This window comes from Pelobates fuscus, chromosome 1, assembly GCF_036172605.1.
Source record: "Pelobates fuscus isolate aPelFus1 chromosome 1, aPelFus1.pri, whole genome shotgun sequence".
NCBI lineage: Eukaryota > Metazoa > Chordata > Amphibia > Anura > Pelobatidae > Pelobates > Pelobates fuscus.
In genome coordinates this window covers 489,732,848-489,750,323 of record NC_086317.1, presented here as the reverse complement: position 1 = coordinate 489,750,323, position 17,476 = coordinate 489,732,848, and the positions used below count along the sequence as shown (strand labels likewise).

The window sequence follows — 17,476 nt, the reverse complement described above, 5'->3', positions numbered from 1 at the left end:
GGCACTTGTGGACATAGACATGGGGACACTGGGAGACATGGGGACACTGAAAAATCTGGGGACACTGGGAGACATGGGGACACTAGGGACACTGAGACATGGGGACACTGAGACACTGTCTGGGAGACATAGGGACACTGGGAGACATGTGGACACTCGGAGACATGGGGACACAGACATTTGGGTATACTGGGAGACATGGGGACACTGGGGACCATGGGGACACTGAGACACTAGGGACACTGGCTGGGAGACATGGGGACACTAGGAGACATGGAGACACTGTGTCCCTAGTGTTTCAATGTCCCTATGTCTCACAGGGTCCCCAAGTGTCTCAGTGTCCCCTCGTGTCTCGGTGTCCCCATGTATCCCTGCTGCTTCCCCCCCATCCTTCACTTCCCTGAGCTGTAGTCTGTCTCTGCAGGCTGGGAGCTGCTGTCTGGACTCTGTGTTTTGTAGCTGCTCCCCCGCAGATCAGTGATTGGAGAGAGGCAGGGATATGCTGTAACTTCCTATCCCTGCCTCTCTCCACTCACAGTGACCCCTACTGGCTGGTGCTGGTATTGCAGAGTAATCTCTGTTTATACTGAGAAAAATATCTGCATTTGTATTGCCGGTATTACTGCAATACCAGCACTGCCAGGCAGCCTCAAATACCGGCTGTGCTGGAAAAATACCAGTCAGGTGGCAAACCCAAGAGTAGTGTGTGTAAAAAACAAAAAAACGGCGGAGCCAACAGCCGAGCTGAGCGGTCGCATGGCGGACGAGCTCCGTGCCAAAAATCCTGCTATAAGCCTGAATCCTGCCAAGAATCATAGCCAGTGGCCCCAAAAGCTGGTGCACTGTCCCTGCGACCGGGGGACCACAAACATAGCAAACCGCCAGCAAGCTCTCAGCCGGTACTAATCGCCACGACCTGGGGATTGAGCTGCGGCCTACACGAGGCCTGCCTGAATGACATGGGGGAGACGGCCGCTCCCTCTGCCGAATGCAGCACCAAGGACCGGAGGTCTCCCCAGCATACTCTATCCCCCCCCCCTGCCGGTGAGGGATATCCCGGCATAGAGTGTGACACAGGAGGGAAGCCCCAGCAGAGGCCTACCTGTCGCGAAAAACAAGGACAACCCGACATGGCGGATGAAGCATGGGACCCTGCATCTTTGCCCACTCTGGCAGAGCGGCTAGACCACCTGTTCGACCCCTTCTGGGCCAAGCTAACCGTGCTCGATACCTCCAGCACTCACGAGTCAGCCGACCAAGCCACTCCAAACCGGGGCCGCCCAAATGACCGAAAACGGCAACGGAAACGACCTCTACGGGCCCCCGGATAAAACGCAAGCAGCGGGTGAAACGGATGACCGCATGCGACTCCACAGCCCAACATGCTACTCCTCCTAAGATCCTGTACGGGCACCCTCCTCCATACTCTGCCCCGCAACGAGCACTATCGAGACCACATCTGACCACAAGGAGCCAGGGAACAAGCTTGAAACCCACGAGGCCGACGTTTATGCACATATGCCGGACCAGGGGTCTGAAGCACCAACTCACACCTCGGCAGGGCACCCAGAGGAATCACCTCCCAAGCAAAATGCAAATGTCTCACAGCCTCACACTTCTGCAGTCCTCCTGCCTCATCAGTGCCAGATGGAATCGCTGGGATATGGAGGTTCAGCCGGCTGTGCCGAATGTTTTCTGCTATATGCCTTCTGTTTCGAACCTCTAACATCACACTGTCCACACTCCAACGCTGTGTGACACTTCACTCTTGTCCCATTCACACACCTCTCACATCAGACACACTCTACTAGTTTATCTCACTCACTCTACTTTAACCCACTGTTACTGCACGCTGTAAGTTTGCATGCCCACTACCTCTAACAAACCACTTCTATGCAAATACCTGAATGTTCCCGCTGCCCCTCTGGGACCTGTCACTTGTTGATAAGCGACATGCGCGGCCTTGCTGCCTTTCACGGCCCTGGACACATTCCCTGTCCTATAGGCCTGATTTAAAAAGCCTGATTCAATTGCCTGATTTAACTGCCACATTTAAAAGCCCGATTTCAAACCCTGATTTACAAGCCTGACTTACAAGCTTGATTTACCAGCCTGATTTATGAGCCTGTTTTATCTAAGCTTGATTTATAAGCCTGTTCTCTAAGCCTGTTTTATATGACTGTCTTCTAAGCATTGGCGGATCCGGGGGGGGGGCAACGGGGCAATTGCCCCCCCCGAGATTCTCCCCTGCCGGCTAGTGCAGGGCTGACATTGCCCAAGTGCCAGCCCTGCATTGTGCCTGCAGACCGGGAGGGAGATCAGTGATCTCCCTCCCCGGTCCGCAGGCACATTACTGACAGCCGACCGGCAGGGGAGGGAGAGAGGACCCGGGAGCTGTTACCAGCAGCTCCTCCGGGTCCTCCTCTCGCGAGATTTGGAGCGTTGCCGCGGTTACCACGGCAACGCTCCAAATCTCGCGAGAGTGAACTCTAGCCCTGGACCACTGGACCACCAGGGATTCCCCACTGGGACCACCAGGGATCCAGAAATGTCCCCCCTCCTCCTCAATAAAGGTAAGAAGGGAGGGGGGACATAATATATTTTATTAAATACATTTTTTTTTATTAAAAAGCCTCCCTTCCCTCCTCCCCTCCCCCATACACACTGCCCCCATACACACTGCCCAACATACACTGCCCCCATACACACACTGACCCCATACACACTGCCCCACGTACACTGCCCCCATACACACTGCCCCCATACACACTGCCCAACATACACTGCCCCCATACACACACTGACCCCATACACACACTGACCCCATACACACACTACACACACTGACCCCATACACACACTGACCCCATACACACACTGACCCCATACACACACTGACCCCATGCACACACTGACCCCATGCACACACTGACCCCATGCACACACTGACCCCATACACACACTACACACACTGACCCCATACACACACTGACCCCATACACACACTACACACACTGTCCCCATACACACACTACACACACTGTCCCCATACACACACTACACACACTGTCCCCATACACACACTACACACACTGTCCCCATATACACACTGCCCCATACACACACTGTCCCCATATAAACACTGACCCCATACACACACTACACACACTGACCCCATACACACACTGTAGCGGAGAGCTGATTTCTCGCAGCTATTCTCCACTTTAGATCCAAGGGAGGCTCAGGAACAAGTCATTAGTAAATCCACAGCAGAGTTTCCAGCAGGTAAAAAGGTTCAGCGAAATCCCCCACAGTACTCCCAATAACTGGACGACACACAGTTTCAGGAGTAGAACTGACAATCGTTTATTCCAAGGTTTCTTATAAAGCCTGCTCCCATGCAAGGGAGGGAACTACAGCAATTATGACAGTAACCAATACCATTCTTGCCACCTCCCACACATCTCCTCCCCTCAGAGTGAGTCATAATCCCCTTAAGTTGTACAGTAGTTTACCCCAAACTTGGATGTACCCCTAAACCATCATATATCTTTAATATCAGGGTACCGCTGGGTAGCCCTGATCTGGGTGAATATAATATCCAAAATTCACCCAGATCGGACCAGGGGTTCGGTAGTTACAGGCAAGTGAAGTTTGACCGACCGCACACGAGTTGGTATCCGAAAAGGGTTCCATGAGAATGGGCCCTGCGGTCGGTCTCCGTTCGGCAGTTAAAATAGACATTTACAATTGCCATCCACATTTACATTCACCTAGATAGTGATTCCCTCATTCGGTACTTTATTACTACCGAATGGGGATTCGTTATGTCTCTCCGTTCGGCAGTTACGGAGCTCTGGAGGTCTCAGCGGTGTTTGGTTGTCTGAGTGTCCGATTTGAGTTCCAGGCACTCGACGACCAAACACCGCTGGGATTTTCATGCGTAAGATGGCCGCCGCCACGTGTACGCATGCCGAATGGCGGCCACCCAGATACAATGTTAATGAGCCGGTTAACTTGCGGTTTGGAAAGAATGTGAACCTTAATTGCTGGCACACTTCTCTCCGGGGTGGCCCCTCCGTTCGGTAGTTTCCATAAGTATATAGTACGGATGGAAACTACCGAATAACATACAATTCACATAATAAACAGACGAACAGCAATTTCAACATAGGGAAAAATTATACGAACACAGTCACACAGGCATTTTGCAGGACAGGCTTACTGCATTCCGCTACACTGCTCCCCCTTGCCCACAAGCCGGCATACACAGTCTGATCCCACACGGATCGGCTTGGGGATGACCGGGGTGCTCACGGATCATTTCTCCAGATCAGTTTGTCGCGACAACCCGTCAGCGTTTCCGTTTTGCTTATCCGGGCGGTATTGAATGTTAAAGTCAAAAGGCTGTAGCGCCAAACTCCAGCGCAGCAGCCTGGCATTGTCCCCAGCCACCCGGTTCAGCCAGACTAACGGGTTGTGATCCGTGAGCAGCGAAAAAGCCTGTCCATACAAATAGGGTTGCAATTTCTTCAAGGCCCACACCACAGCCAGGCATTCCTTCTCGATGGCGGCGTAGCTTACTTCCCGGGGTAAAAGTTTGCGACTGATGTAAGCCACTGGATGTTCTCCGCCATCGGCCCCGACTTGGCTTAATACTGCCCCCAATCCAAACATAGAAGCGTCTGGACCTCCGGCAGTGCGTTGTTTTGTTGGGTGCGGGCCTGTTGCCTGGTGACTACTGGGTGTGCTTCTTCAGTAGGTTGTGGTTCAAATGCGGAGGTGAGTTTGCCCAGGTCATTCCCCAGGACCACCTCAGCAGGTAATTGCGGCATTAGTCCCACTTCCACATTCCCGTACCCCGCACCCCAATGCAAATGTACCCTGGCTGTGTCTAGCCGATACACGGCTCCCCCTGCAACCCTGACAGCCACAGTCTTATTCAGTTTGGCCTTATCTGGAACCAAATGGCTTTGCACCAGGGTGATGGTGGCTCCTGAGTCTCTGAGCCCCTGCATAGGCTTCCCTTCCAGATATACGGTTTGCCTATGGTGCTGGCGGTTATCCGCCTGTGCCTGTAAGGGGTTGGCCTCATGCAGCACTTCCCACTGTTCCACAGTCGTGACTGGAACGGCAGAGCTGTAGGGAAGTGGTACCTCATCCTGGTAATGATGTGCTGCTGCTCTCGGTGGTGGTGGTGGGGGCCCTGGTCGGATCCAGGTGTTGCGTTCCCTGGACTGCGGACAATCTCGTTGGTAATGTCCCCACCTCTGGCATCGGTGGCATTGCACAGAAGCAGGTGTGCGGTATCTCGGCTGCGCTGCTGCTGGTGCTGGTGGAGGAAGGGATCTTGGTGGGGGTTGAGGGTTAGGAGAAAATGAATTTACCCCTAGTGGCCGCATGGCCGGTCTGTTACCCACTGTCTTGGTTTGTCTGCGAGCATCCATAAAGTCATCTGCCTTTTTGGCAGCCTCGGTGAGGGTGGTGGGGTTACGGTCCCTCACCCATTCCTGCAGTTCTGAGGATATCCCCTCATAAAACTGCTCCAACAGCAGCATTTGTAATAAGTCCTCCATGGACCTCGCTTTACTCGACTGCATCCACCCAAGGGCTGCCCTTTCTAGTCGGCAAGCCCACTCCGCATGTGAATCTTTGTCCACCTTTTTCAATTCCCTGAAACGTCTCCGGTATGCCTCTGGTGTTATTGCATACCGGGCCAAGATAATCTCTTTCACCCGGCTATAGTTCCTAATTTCCACATCTGGTACAGTGCGGTAGGCTTCCGCTGCCCTTCCTGACAGCCGTCCTGCTAATATGGGTACCCACTCTTCCCTTGGTATGTTATGCAGTGTACATAGTCTCTCAAAGTCCTGGAGGAAGGCATCTATATCCTCCTCTGCTTCCACATACGTTTTAAAAGCTTGGTAGGGAATTTTGGGCTTACCCTCTTGTGCTATAGCTCCTGCGGTACCTCTTTCTGGTGTTTGTGGTCTCCTGTTTCTCTTTACAAATTCCTGCACCTCTGTCATGGTTTTAGAGATGATCTCTGTGGGTGGGTTTTCCCCATAGAAGGCCAGTCTGTATTGTAATTGCCTTTGGAACTCCTCCTGTTCTGTTTCAGGTCTTTGTTCCGTGGCCTGGACCTCCTCTGCTCTGTATTCTGCCATTACTTCGGTGATAAGCGTTGCTTTGGATTTGCTGCTGGCAGAAACACCTTTTGCTTCCAGAAGGTCTTTCAAGGTGGTTCTTTTTAGCGTAGAAAGGTCAATCTCCATTAATCCTTGTTCCTCTGTGAGTCTGGATCCCAGCGCTGCCAACCAATGTAGCGGAGAGCTGATTTCTCGCAGCTATTCTCCACTTTAGATCCAAGGGAGGCTCAGGAACAAGTCATTAGTAAATCCACAGCAGAGTTTCCAGCAGGTAAAAAGGTTCAGCGAAATTCCCCACAGTACTCCCAATAACTGGACGACACACAGTTTCAGGAGTAGAACTGACAATCGTTTATTCCAAGGTTTCTTATAAAGCCTGCTCCCATGCAAGGGAGGGAACTACAGCAATTATGACAGTAACCAATACCATTCTTGCCACCTCCCACACATCTCCTCCCCTCAGAGTGAGTCATAATCCCCTTAAGTTGTACAGTAGTTTACCCCAAACTTGGATGTACCCCTAAACCATCATATATCTTTAATATCAGGGTACCGCTGGGTAGCCCTGATCTGGGTGAATATAATATCCAAAATTCACCCAGATCGGACCAGGGGTTCGGTAGTTACAGGCAAGTGAAGTTTGACCGACCGCACACGAGTTGGTATCCGAAAAGGGTTCCATGAGAATGGGCCCTGCGGTCGGTCTCCGTTCGGCAGTTAAAATAGACATTTACAATTGCCATCCACATTTACATTCACCTAGATAGTGATTCCCTCATTCGGTACTTTATTACTACCGAATGGGGATTCGTTATGTCTCTCCGTTCGGCAGTTACGGAGCTCTGGAGGTCTCAGCGGTGTTTGGTTGTCTGAGTGTCCGATTTGAGTTCCAGGCACTCGACGACCAAACACCGCTGGGATTTTCATGCGTAAGATGGCCGCCGCCACGTGTACGCATGCCGAATGGCGGCCACCCAGATACAATGTTAATGAGCCGGTTAACTTGCGGTTTGGAAAGAATGTGAACCTTAATTGCTGGCACACTTCTCTCCGGGGTGGCCCCTCCGTTCGGTAGTTTCCATAAGTATATAGTACGGATGGAAACTACCGAATAACATACAATTCACATAATAAACAGACGAACAGCAATTTCAACATAGGGAAAAATTATACGAACACAGTCACACAGGCATTTTGCAGGACAGGCTTACTGCATTCCGCTACACACACTGACCCCATACACACACTACACACACTGACCCCATACACACACTGACCCCATACACACACTACACACACTGACCCCATACACACACTGACCTCATACACACACTACACACACTGACCCCATACACACACACACTGCCCCCATACACACAAACACTGCCCCCATACACACAAACACTTCCCCATACACACAAACACTGCCCCATACACACACTGTCCCCATACACACTGTCCCCATACACACACTGTCCCCATACACACACTGTCCCTATATACACACTGTCCCCATATACACACTGTCCCCATACACACTACACACACTGACCCCATACACACACTGACCCCATACACACACTGACCCCATACACACACTACACACACTGACCCCACACACACTGCCCCCATACACACAAACACTGCCCCCATACACACAAACACTGCCCCCATACACACAAACACTGCCCCATACACACAAACACTGCCCCCATACACACAAACACTGCCCCCATACACACAAACACTGCCCCCATACACACAAACACTGCCCCCATACACACACTGCCCCCATATACACACTGTCCCCATATACACACTGTCCCCATATACACACTGTCCCCATATACACACTGTCCCCATACACACACTGCCCCACACACACACTGCCCCACAAACACTGCCCCATACACACACTTCCCCCTTACACACACTGACCCCATACACACACTGACCCACAAACACTGCCCCACATACAAACACTACACACACTGACCCCATACACACACTGCCCCCACAAACACTGCCTCCATACACACACTGCCCCACAAACACTGTCCCCATACAACACTGTCCCACAAACACTGTCCCCATACACACTGCCCCACAAACACTGCCCCATACACATACTGCCCCGCACACACTGCACACCTATACACACACAGTGCCCTACACACCCTGCTGCCCCCCCATACACACATTGCCCCAAACACACACACACGACCCCCCCATACACACACTGCCCCACACAGACATACAGTGCCCCCCCATACACACACTGCCCCACACAGACATACAGTGCCCCCATACACACACTGCCCCCTAACACACACACTGCCACCCTTACGCACTCACACTCACTTCACCGCTCACACACACACTGCACCTTTCACACACACTTCACCCCTAACACACACCACTTCTCCTATGCCCTATATCCCAGCAGACCCCAGGTAAGTTGTCAAACTGTTCTTAAACGGTATGACTACTTACTCCGGGGTGGGATCCTGGCACTACTGGCACCATAACTACTACACTGAGCTGTAGTGGTTATTGTGCTAGGATTATTTTTTTTAAATAATCTACAAGTGCCCCTCCCGAGATCAGGCTCTGGATCCGCCACTGCTTCTAAGCCTGTTTTATAAGCCTGTTTTTCATGAATATTTAATAACAAAAAAAGTGCATTGTCTATTTACCCCTACTGTAACTAATGTCCTGAAACCTGCATATGGAATGCCGTTGGGGTACCATATGTATGACTGTGATTAATATACGCACTACAAAAATAAAGAATTAAAAAAAAAAAAAAAAAAAAAAAAAAGTGTAAGGGTTTTTTTTTTTTTTTTTAAATGGGCCTATTCCATGGGCCTGGGCCTGGAGCTGCAGCTCCATCAGCCCCTATGTTAATCCGGCCCTGGATATGGAGAAGCTGTTGGAGGGGATCCGGTCGGCGGCTCGAGGACGTGGCGTGGACTGGTTGCGGGCCCAACTTGGGGGGAGCAGCGGATCCTGAGGGCGGCGGAGGTCGTCCTGTGTGGGCACGGTGGCTGCCGAGTAGGCTGAGCCCGGACGCGGGGTCCGGTGAAGACGGAGCTAGGAGCCGCGTGGCGGCGGGAGCAGGCCGCAACGGACCCGGTAGCTGCATGGTCGAGGCCCAGGAGGTGAACGGCGCGGCTCCCAGTTCGGGGAGGGCTGTGCCTGGAGCGGGGGCCACGGACGACATCGGGCCGCCCCCTGGAACCGGAAATGGCGCAGGATTGCGGCCTGGGGGGGCGCCCCCTCCACCCAGGACGGGGCATAGCGGGGCCAGTTTGGGAGAGGCGCATGGACGGCCCCTGGAGCAGGCAAGTGCAGGGGGCTCTGGCAGGGGCCCCCTTGGAGTTGATAGCAGTCTGAGTGCTAGGCCCAGGGATCAGAGGTCTGGGAGGGGGTAAAGAGTGGTCAGGCCCTTACTGGATCGGGTGTGGAAGGGCCTAAGGGGGGGAGAGCACGTGGTAGTATAGGGACTGCAGGTGGGGGGCGTGGGCCTGTGGCCAGGACAGGAGGGGTGCGTGGGGGAGGGGGATGGATTGTCCTCGGGTGTGGGCAGGAGGGCTAGGTGTGCAGCGCGGTCTGGGCCAGTGAAGGACGATAGGACTGTAGGGGTTCAGGGGTCTGGAGGTACCTAGGAGTGGGGGCTCGTCTAGTCGGGGGGACCGCCAGGGCGGCGGGTGGGGGTCATCCCGCGCAGGTGAGCCGTTTGCTAGGCGCAGTCCCAGAGGGGGGTCAGGATCGGGGTCTAGTAGTAGCAGCCCGTCACCTGTTAGGGCCCGGTGGTCCGGGGGGGTTAAGGGTCGGGCCCAGCGCTCTAGGTCCACATCTCGTAGCTCAGGGGGGGACAGGGTCATGGCCCCCAGGCTTGGGCGATGGGGGCGGGCCTCTGGCAGGACCGGGAGGAGTCCTAGTCCCATACGCAGGGCCGCTCGGGCCTTAGGTAGATGGCAGAGAGAGGCTGCACGGCGGTAGGCTTTGGTATTCACTGGGCGCTCCCAGGGTCGGGGAGGGGGGGCAGCACAGGATCAGTATGCCCTGCCCAGGACTTCTTCTCCTCGTTACAGGTCTCGGAGCCGCTCCGCCTCTGTGGTGGCCATGCACTGGGTTGGTTCCCCGGTTGGAGGGTCGTTGACGGATGTCGCTCATCCTGGTCATGGAACAGTTGACAACGCAGCCCCGGGTGCTTCAGGAACAAGGGGCTTGGCCGGTGAGTCCTGCGCTTCGCTGCAGTCCAGTGCACTTGTTCACACACTTCAAGCGCTTCTCCACTCACTGGGAATGGGGGGGTTACACAAGGGGCGGTGTGGGTCAGGTATGGGCACAGGGGGCTGGGGTAGCGGGTCCTAGTGTGGTTCTTTCCGCGGACCAAAGTTTGGGTGGGGACACTGAGACGACGGTTCCCGGGGCGGATGCGTCGAACGAGCGGGCTGAGTTGGCTGGGGGGGTGGTTCCTGATGCAGCCAGGCAACACGCATATGTGTTGTTTGCGGGTCCGCTGGGGGTGAAGGATAAGATCTGGAAGGGCGAATTCTGCGAGATCTTTTCTCTCCTGCCTTTGGAAGATTTTATCGACCTCAAGAAGGATGATAAAAAAGACGAAAAGAAAGAGGAGGAGAAGAAAAGGAATCGGTATCGTAAGATCTTCGGTATCGTCTTTCGGTAACTGGCTGAGGGCGTTTTGCGTGTTAGCCAGCATTCTGGGCGAAAAGACGCCGGGTTTGTGCTCCTCCCTGTTTTGTTATTTGGACGGAATTTGGGAAGCGTACCGCACCTATGGCGGATTGGCATGGTGGCGGTACGACGAGCAGTTCAGGCAGCGTTTGGCGGCCAATCCGGGTATGAGGTGGGATCAAATGGACCTACCTCTCTGGATGAAGCTGATGATGGCGCAGAAGGCGCAGCCCTCTCAGCCCACGGACGGCGCAAAGGGGCAGTCCGCCTCGTCAGCTGCCTTGCAAAAGGGCTTATGCTGGCTCTTCAATGAGGGCCAGTGCAAATGGGGAAACACCTGTCGCTTTAAGCACGAATGTTCGGGCTGCGGAGGCACCCACGGGCTCAACCGGTGCTTCAAGAGTCCCCGCCGCGGTTGGAGGGGGAGGAGGGGTTTCGCTTGCCCCGGAGGCCTAACCCCGGTGAGGCTAGACGCGATAGAGCCATGGCTAAGCAGCTACGCTAATAGGGCGGACGCCGTGGTGCTCCGGGCGGGTTTCGGGCATGGGTTCTTTATCCCTTTCTGGGACAGGGAGGGGACGGGGGTTCTGCGCAACCTTAAATCGGTTGCTGAATTCCCGGGAGTGGTACGGAAAAAACTGGGCAAAGAAGTCATGTTGGTAAGGATGGCGGGACCATTCCCGATGCCTCCATTGGAAGGTTTACGGGTTTCCCCTATCGGGGTGGTCCCCAAAAAGGAACTGGGGAAATTTAGGCTCATTCACCACCTCTCGTACCCAAAGGGGGAGTCGGTGAATGATGACATTGACAGGGACCTGTGCTCGGTCTCCTATGCATCATTCGACAGGGCAGTCGAGCTGGTAAGGAGGGCCGGGCGTGGGGCGCTGATGGCTAAGGTGGATATTGAGGCAGCATTTCAGCTACTTCCAGTCCACCCAGCGTGTCATCACCTGCTAGGGTGTTTTTTCGAGGGGGGCGTACTTCGTGGATTTATGCCTCCCGATGGGTTGTTCCATCTCATGCTCCTACTTTGAGAAATTTAGTACTTTTCTTGAGTGGGTGGTTCGGTTTGAGGCGGGGAGCGGAGCAGTGGTACACTATTTGGACGATTTTCTGCTTGCCTACACTTACTGAGAACGGTCGAGTGGGTAGTGTAACGAAAATATACCCCAACTCGCAGGATTCAACTCGAAAAAAGACAACACAGAGGAGAGATACGTCTACCGGACCTTAGAATGGCCGGATTCGACGTATATGAGAGGAGACAGAGTCAGGAACGATCCGAGGTCAAGGGCACAAAGAGACAGCGTAAACTAGGAATAGCTGGGGTCTGGTACACAGTAAACAGAAAGCTGGCAAACAGAACAGATAAGGATAAAGAGATAACGTAGTCAGAAACAAAGCCAAGGTCAATACGAAAGAACACAACTGAACACAACAAGCGCTAAAGGGAACTGCAACAGAAACCACGATAGGGCAGGGAGTAAAGGGAGAGGTAAGTTTAAATACCTTCAACTTATTCTTGATTGGCCCCTGTCATATCCACGCCCCCAATATGTGAGAGTATGGGGAGTGTGGGGTGACAGGGGCCAATGGGAGACCGTTTTGATTTTCGGCTCCCACTTCCCCTTTAAGAGCGTGCTCGTGACGCGCGGCGCGCTCTCAAAGCTAGGCGGGACACGTGACCGCATTCCGCGGTCAGCCCCGCCATTATCGGCGCTCTGAGCGCGCCGGGAACAGAGGACCTCGGCCGGCCCCCGGACAAGGTAAGTAACGCTTAAGGTAGCTGGCCATTTCGGGGTCCCGCTGGCGGCGGACAAAACGGAAGGACCGGCTACGTGCCTTTGTTTTCTAGGGCTGGAGATTCTGTGCAAGGGGAGTGTCGATTGCCATTGGCAAAACTGCAGAGGCTAAAGGGGGAGGTGGCAGCGGTGGCACAGGCGCACAAGGTTACCCTTCAGCAACTGCAGTCATTGATCGGGATGCTGCGTGCAGGGTGATCCCAATGGGTAGGGTATTCAGCCGTGGCTTGTCGGCAGCGACGGCAGGGGTGCAATCCCCGCGCCATTTCATACGGGTATCGTCAGCCATGAGGGCCGACTTGGCCATATGGGACGCCTTCCTGCGGGACTTCAATGGGACGGTGATTTTCAGAAGGGAGGACGTGTCTGCGGCGGAGCTGGAACTGTTCACCGACGCATCGGGTAGCGTTGGCTTCGGGGCCTACTTCGGGGGTAGTTGGTGTGCGGAACGGTGGCTGGTGGAGTGGGGACCGAGCCCCCTCTAACCTGGCTTTCTTGGAACTGTTCCCGTTGGTGCGATGGGGGGGAAGGGCTGCGGGACCGGAAGGTGGTCTTTTTCTTGGACAACATGGCCGTGGTGCACGCAGTGAATAATCAATTGGCGGCATCAAAACCCATAGTCAGGTTGCTGCGGCGTTTCGTTTTAATGTGTATGTCGCTAAATGTAGTATTTCGCGCGCGCCATGAGCCTGGGTTCATGAACGATGTGGCTGACGCTCTGTCTCGTTTTCAGTGGGCCCGATTCCGGACGGTGGCGCAGGAAACGGGGCAGGTGTGCCCAGACGAGATATGGCAGCTAGGTGCGTCCTGCTTGGGGGACTTGTGAGGGATTCGTTGGCGCCGGCCACATGGGCTGCGTACAATAAGGTCTGGGAGTACTGGGAACGGTCGTGGGAAGGGTTGGACCGCACGCCGGTGGGGGAATCGCTCATGGATGCGTTCCTCTGGTACACCTGTCAATCTCTGATGAAGGGGCGTCCCCTGCGGTGGTTTATAGGTCCATGGCGGCGATGGCCTTCTGGTTTAAACTGCACGGGAAAGAGGACCTTACTAAGGCCTTTGTCATTAGGCAGGCACTGAAGGGGTATTGGAGGGGCCGCAGGTTTCCGGATACTAGGCGCCCGGTATCGGTGCGAGTGTTGGGGCACCTGATCAAGCTATTGCCGGAAATTTGTTTCGACAGGTTCGAAGCATCGCTGTTCCAGGCGGCGTTTCTACTGGCCTTTTTCGGAGCTTTTCGGCTGGGGGAGTTAGTGACTGCCACGCGGCCGGGCGGCGTGCAGGTGTCGGGGTGCGAGTGCTGGAGGGTAAATTGGTTGTACACCTGGCTAGATCCAAGACGGATGTAAAGGGAGTGGGCCGGAACGTGACACTGCGGGCCCTGCCGGGCTCCGCTCTGTGCCCGGTGGCAGCAGTGACAGGGTACCTGGCGAGGAGGCCGGGTGTTGGTGGATTGCTACTGGTGCACGCGAACGGGTCTTCCCTCTCCCGGTTTCAGTTCACCAAGGTTTTTCGGTCAGGTCTGGGGAAGCTGGGGCTGCGGGCGGACAAGTTTGGTACACACTCCTTTCGGATTGGGGCGGCCATGGATGCATCACGGTTGGGCCTGGGGGATGACTTAGTGAAGCGGATAGGGAGATGGGAGTCAGTACGGTTCCGCTCGTATGTGCGCCTGGGTTTATTGGACTTGTACGGTGGGGGGCCTGCGGGGGATTCCGGAGGCTGGATACGGAGGGGGGGTTTCTTACGATCTGTTTTTCTTCTCTTCCCCCAGGTCGTGTCGCATGGATCGTGGGCCATTCATTCGTCTTCTGGGCTGAAAGGAGGGCTGCAGCTCGAGCCCGGGGCCACCAGCTGGGCTTTCCTAGGGACCTGTTGGCAGTGCAATGGTTTGGGTACAGGGGTTTTTGTTGGGGGGGAAGTCTGCAGGGCCGTGTTCCGGATGGTGGCTGGCGGGCTAAGGCCAGACCTGCTGGTACTCCATGCTGGAGGCAATGACTTAGGCCTCACACCGCAGCGGCGGTTGGTAAAGTGGATGAAGCAGGACCTTAACACTTTAAGGGACCTGCTTCCTGAGGTGATGTTGGTATAGTCGGAAATTGTCCCTAGGAGGCAATGGCGGCACGCTAGGGACCCGGAGGCTATTGACAGGTGCAGGAAGAAAGTGAACAGCTTGATGGCAAGCTTTGTGCGCAAATTAGGAGGCGTGGTGGTACGGCACAGTGAGTTGGAGGGCGGGTTGCCGGGGCACTACCGCTCGGATGGCGTCCATCTCTTGGCAGTAGGTTGGGATCTGTTGACCTTAGGCTGGCAGGAAGGAATAACCAAAGCACTATTTCTTAGTGCGGGATAGGGAGCTGAAGGAGAAGATATAGGCTCCCTAGGATGAACGTCATGGAGACGAAAAATCGGTGGTCATTGGTGGTTGGTAGGTTCCGAGTCCTGTCGGTGGCTCAGAACCTGGTGGGGCAGGGGTATCCGGGTATACCCCTGCCATGGTTAATTTATGTTTGGCACTTTTAAGTTGGTATGTTGGAATATGTTTATATATATATATATATATATATATGTGTGTGTGTGTGTGTTATTTATATGGGGGTCATTGCCTTTTATATCAACAGAAGGGTTCGGATGCGAGGGCGGAGTATGGGGGCAATGACCCATGTTTATTTGTTAAATTATTGTTATGGTTATTAATATGGTAATTAATAAATTGTTATGATTAAGGATTGTTTAAATAAAGCTGTGGACAAATTTTTCCATATACCTGCGTGTCAGTGCGTTATTGGGTTAGGTATGTGGGGGTTGTCCTGGATTCTGACTGCCCATATGGCGACTGTACACCGGTTAAGTAATATAAAAGGAACACTGTAGTCACCTAAACAACTTTAGCTTAATGAAGCAGTTTTAGTGTATAGAACATGCCTCTCAGGTTTTACTGCTCAATTCATTGGTATTTAGGAGTTTAATCACTTTGTTTCTGTTTATGCAGCCCTAGCCACACCTCCTCTGGCTATGATTGACATAGCCTGCATGAAAACAAACTGGTTTCACTTTCAATCAGATGTAATTTACCTTAAACAATTGTATCTCTTGCTCTGTAAATTGAACTTTAATCACATACAGGAGGCTCTTGACCGGTGTATCGTCGCCATATGGGCATCCATAACCTAGAACAAAACCGCCCACATACCTTCCCCAATAAAGTGGCAACAATTTATTATAAATTAACCATGGTAGGGGTATACCCAGATACCCCAACCCCACCAGGTTCTGAGCCACCGACAGGACTCGATACCTACCAAACATACCAATAACCATTTACATAACCTTCCTAATAGGGAGCCTATTTCCTCTCCTTAAGCTCCCTATCCCGCCGCTGTGACAAAACGGTACAACCCAACTATAATCAAAACCCAGGGAGGGAGGGTGGGACAAACTCAGCCAGCTTTTGCTACATGGGGCTACATGCAGGGTCTTGCAAGCTATTAACATAGCAGGGGATAAGACAATCTAAATCAAACAGAACTTGCAAAAAAGAATGGATAAACTTTAGATGACTCTTTACAGGAAGTGTTTACAAAGGCTGTGCAAGTCACATGCAGGGAGATGTGACAAGGGTTTATAAACAAAGTGATTTAATTCCTAAAAGGCAGAGAATTTAGAATGCCTTTAGGGGGAGCATGCCTCATTTAGAATGCGAGGTTAGAACGTTCACACCTCGCAACATAAGTGTCAAACCGCAAGGGAAACAATTAATGAGCGCTCCCCTGGGTGGCCGCCATTTCGTTAGATGAACGGCAACCAGGGGGAGTGTTTGTGGTTGTTTCCTGACTCGTTCATCTTCCGAACAAGGACCTCCCCGGCGCCCCATTAGAACGTTCACACCAATTAATCAAAACGTTCGCACTTGCAACCTAGACAAAAGTCAGCCAAGGGGAGCATGCATACCCCGAAACTAGACACTTCCCTTGTCTGGGTTTCACACAGAGACTGCGTGAATGGGGGGTGGTCGATAGAAGGACCGTGGTGAGGGTCCCTGTGAAAAATTACCCAGTTGTTTCGGTTATTTGACTTTTTTTCACAGACCACCCCCCTGGCTAGTTAACTACAAAGGGAACAAGTAATTAGTGATCTCCCTGTGTGACCGCCGTTCATATAGTCGAACGCCACGTGCAGGAGAAAACTGCGCCCATCTTGTTCCCACAAAAGGAGGTAGTGTTACTTGGTTGTCAAGTGTCTGGAACTAAAATCGGATACTCGACTTCCCGAACACTGGTCAAACCATACGAACGCCTGCTTCCTTTTCCTGAACAGCTAGGAGAGTGCTGTTTGGTAAATTGTTCCCACGAACTAGGGAAACAAATGCTACTATGAGCCAGGGGGTTCCGTTCGTGGATTAATTCAGTTTTTATGACTTTTCGAAATAGACTGACCGCACAACCTGAACTCATGGAACTGTTTCTGGGCAAGAACCTCATGTGCAGTCAATCAAATGAAGACTTCCATGCAACTCCTAAACCCCTGAACCGATCTGGATATTTTTGGATATGTTGGTCACCCAGATCAGGGCTATAAGGGGATATAACAATGTGTTTTTTCTGCCTGGAGATAATTGAGTTATTACAGTATCTGACTCAATTTACTCCCAGGCAGGGAGGAGGGATTGTGTGTTTACTATGGAAGTGTTATACTTTGTAACTATGATGTGATTGGTGTATAACTTTGTGTCCCCAAAAAGGTCCATGTGGGAGTACCCTTTGCATGGGGAGTTGAATAAAAGCCAGTGTGGCACCCAATAAAATCATTCCTGTTACACCC

General features: G+C 53.0%; 1 protein-coding gene across 1 annotated transcript in view; it reads left to right on the top strand.

Annotated features, from left to right (window-relative positions):
* The window catches only part of LOC134600390 (hydroperoxide isomerase ALOXE3-like), a 177,741-nt gene that overhangs the window by 30,230 nt on the left and 130,035 nt on the right, over positions 1-17,476 (top strand). Inside the window, exon 6 of the mRNA XM_063445013.1 lies at positions 14,578-14,588. Within this exon, the coding sequence (XP_063301083.1) occupies positions 14,578-14,588 (11 nt within the window). The remainder of the gene's footprint in view (positions 1-14,577; positions 14,589-17,476) is intronic.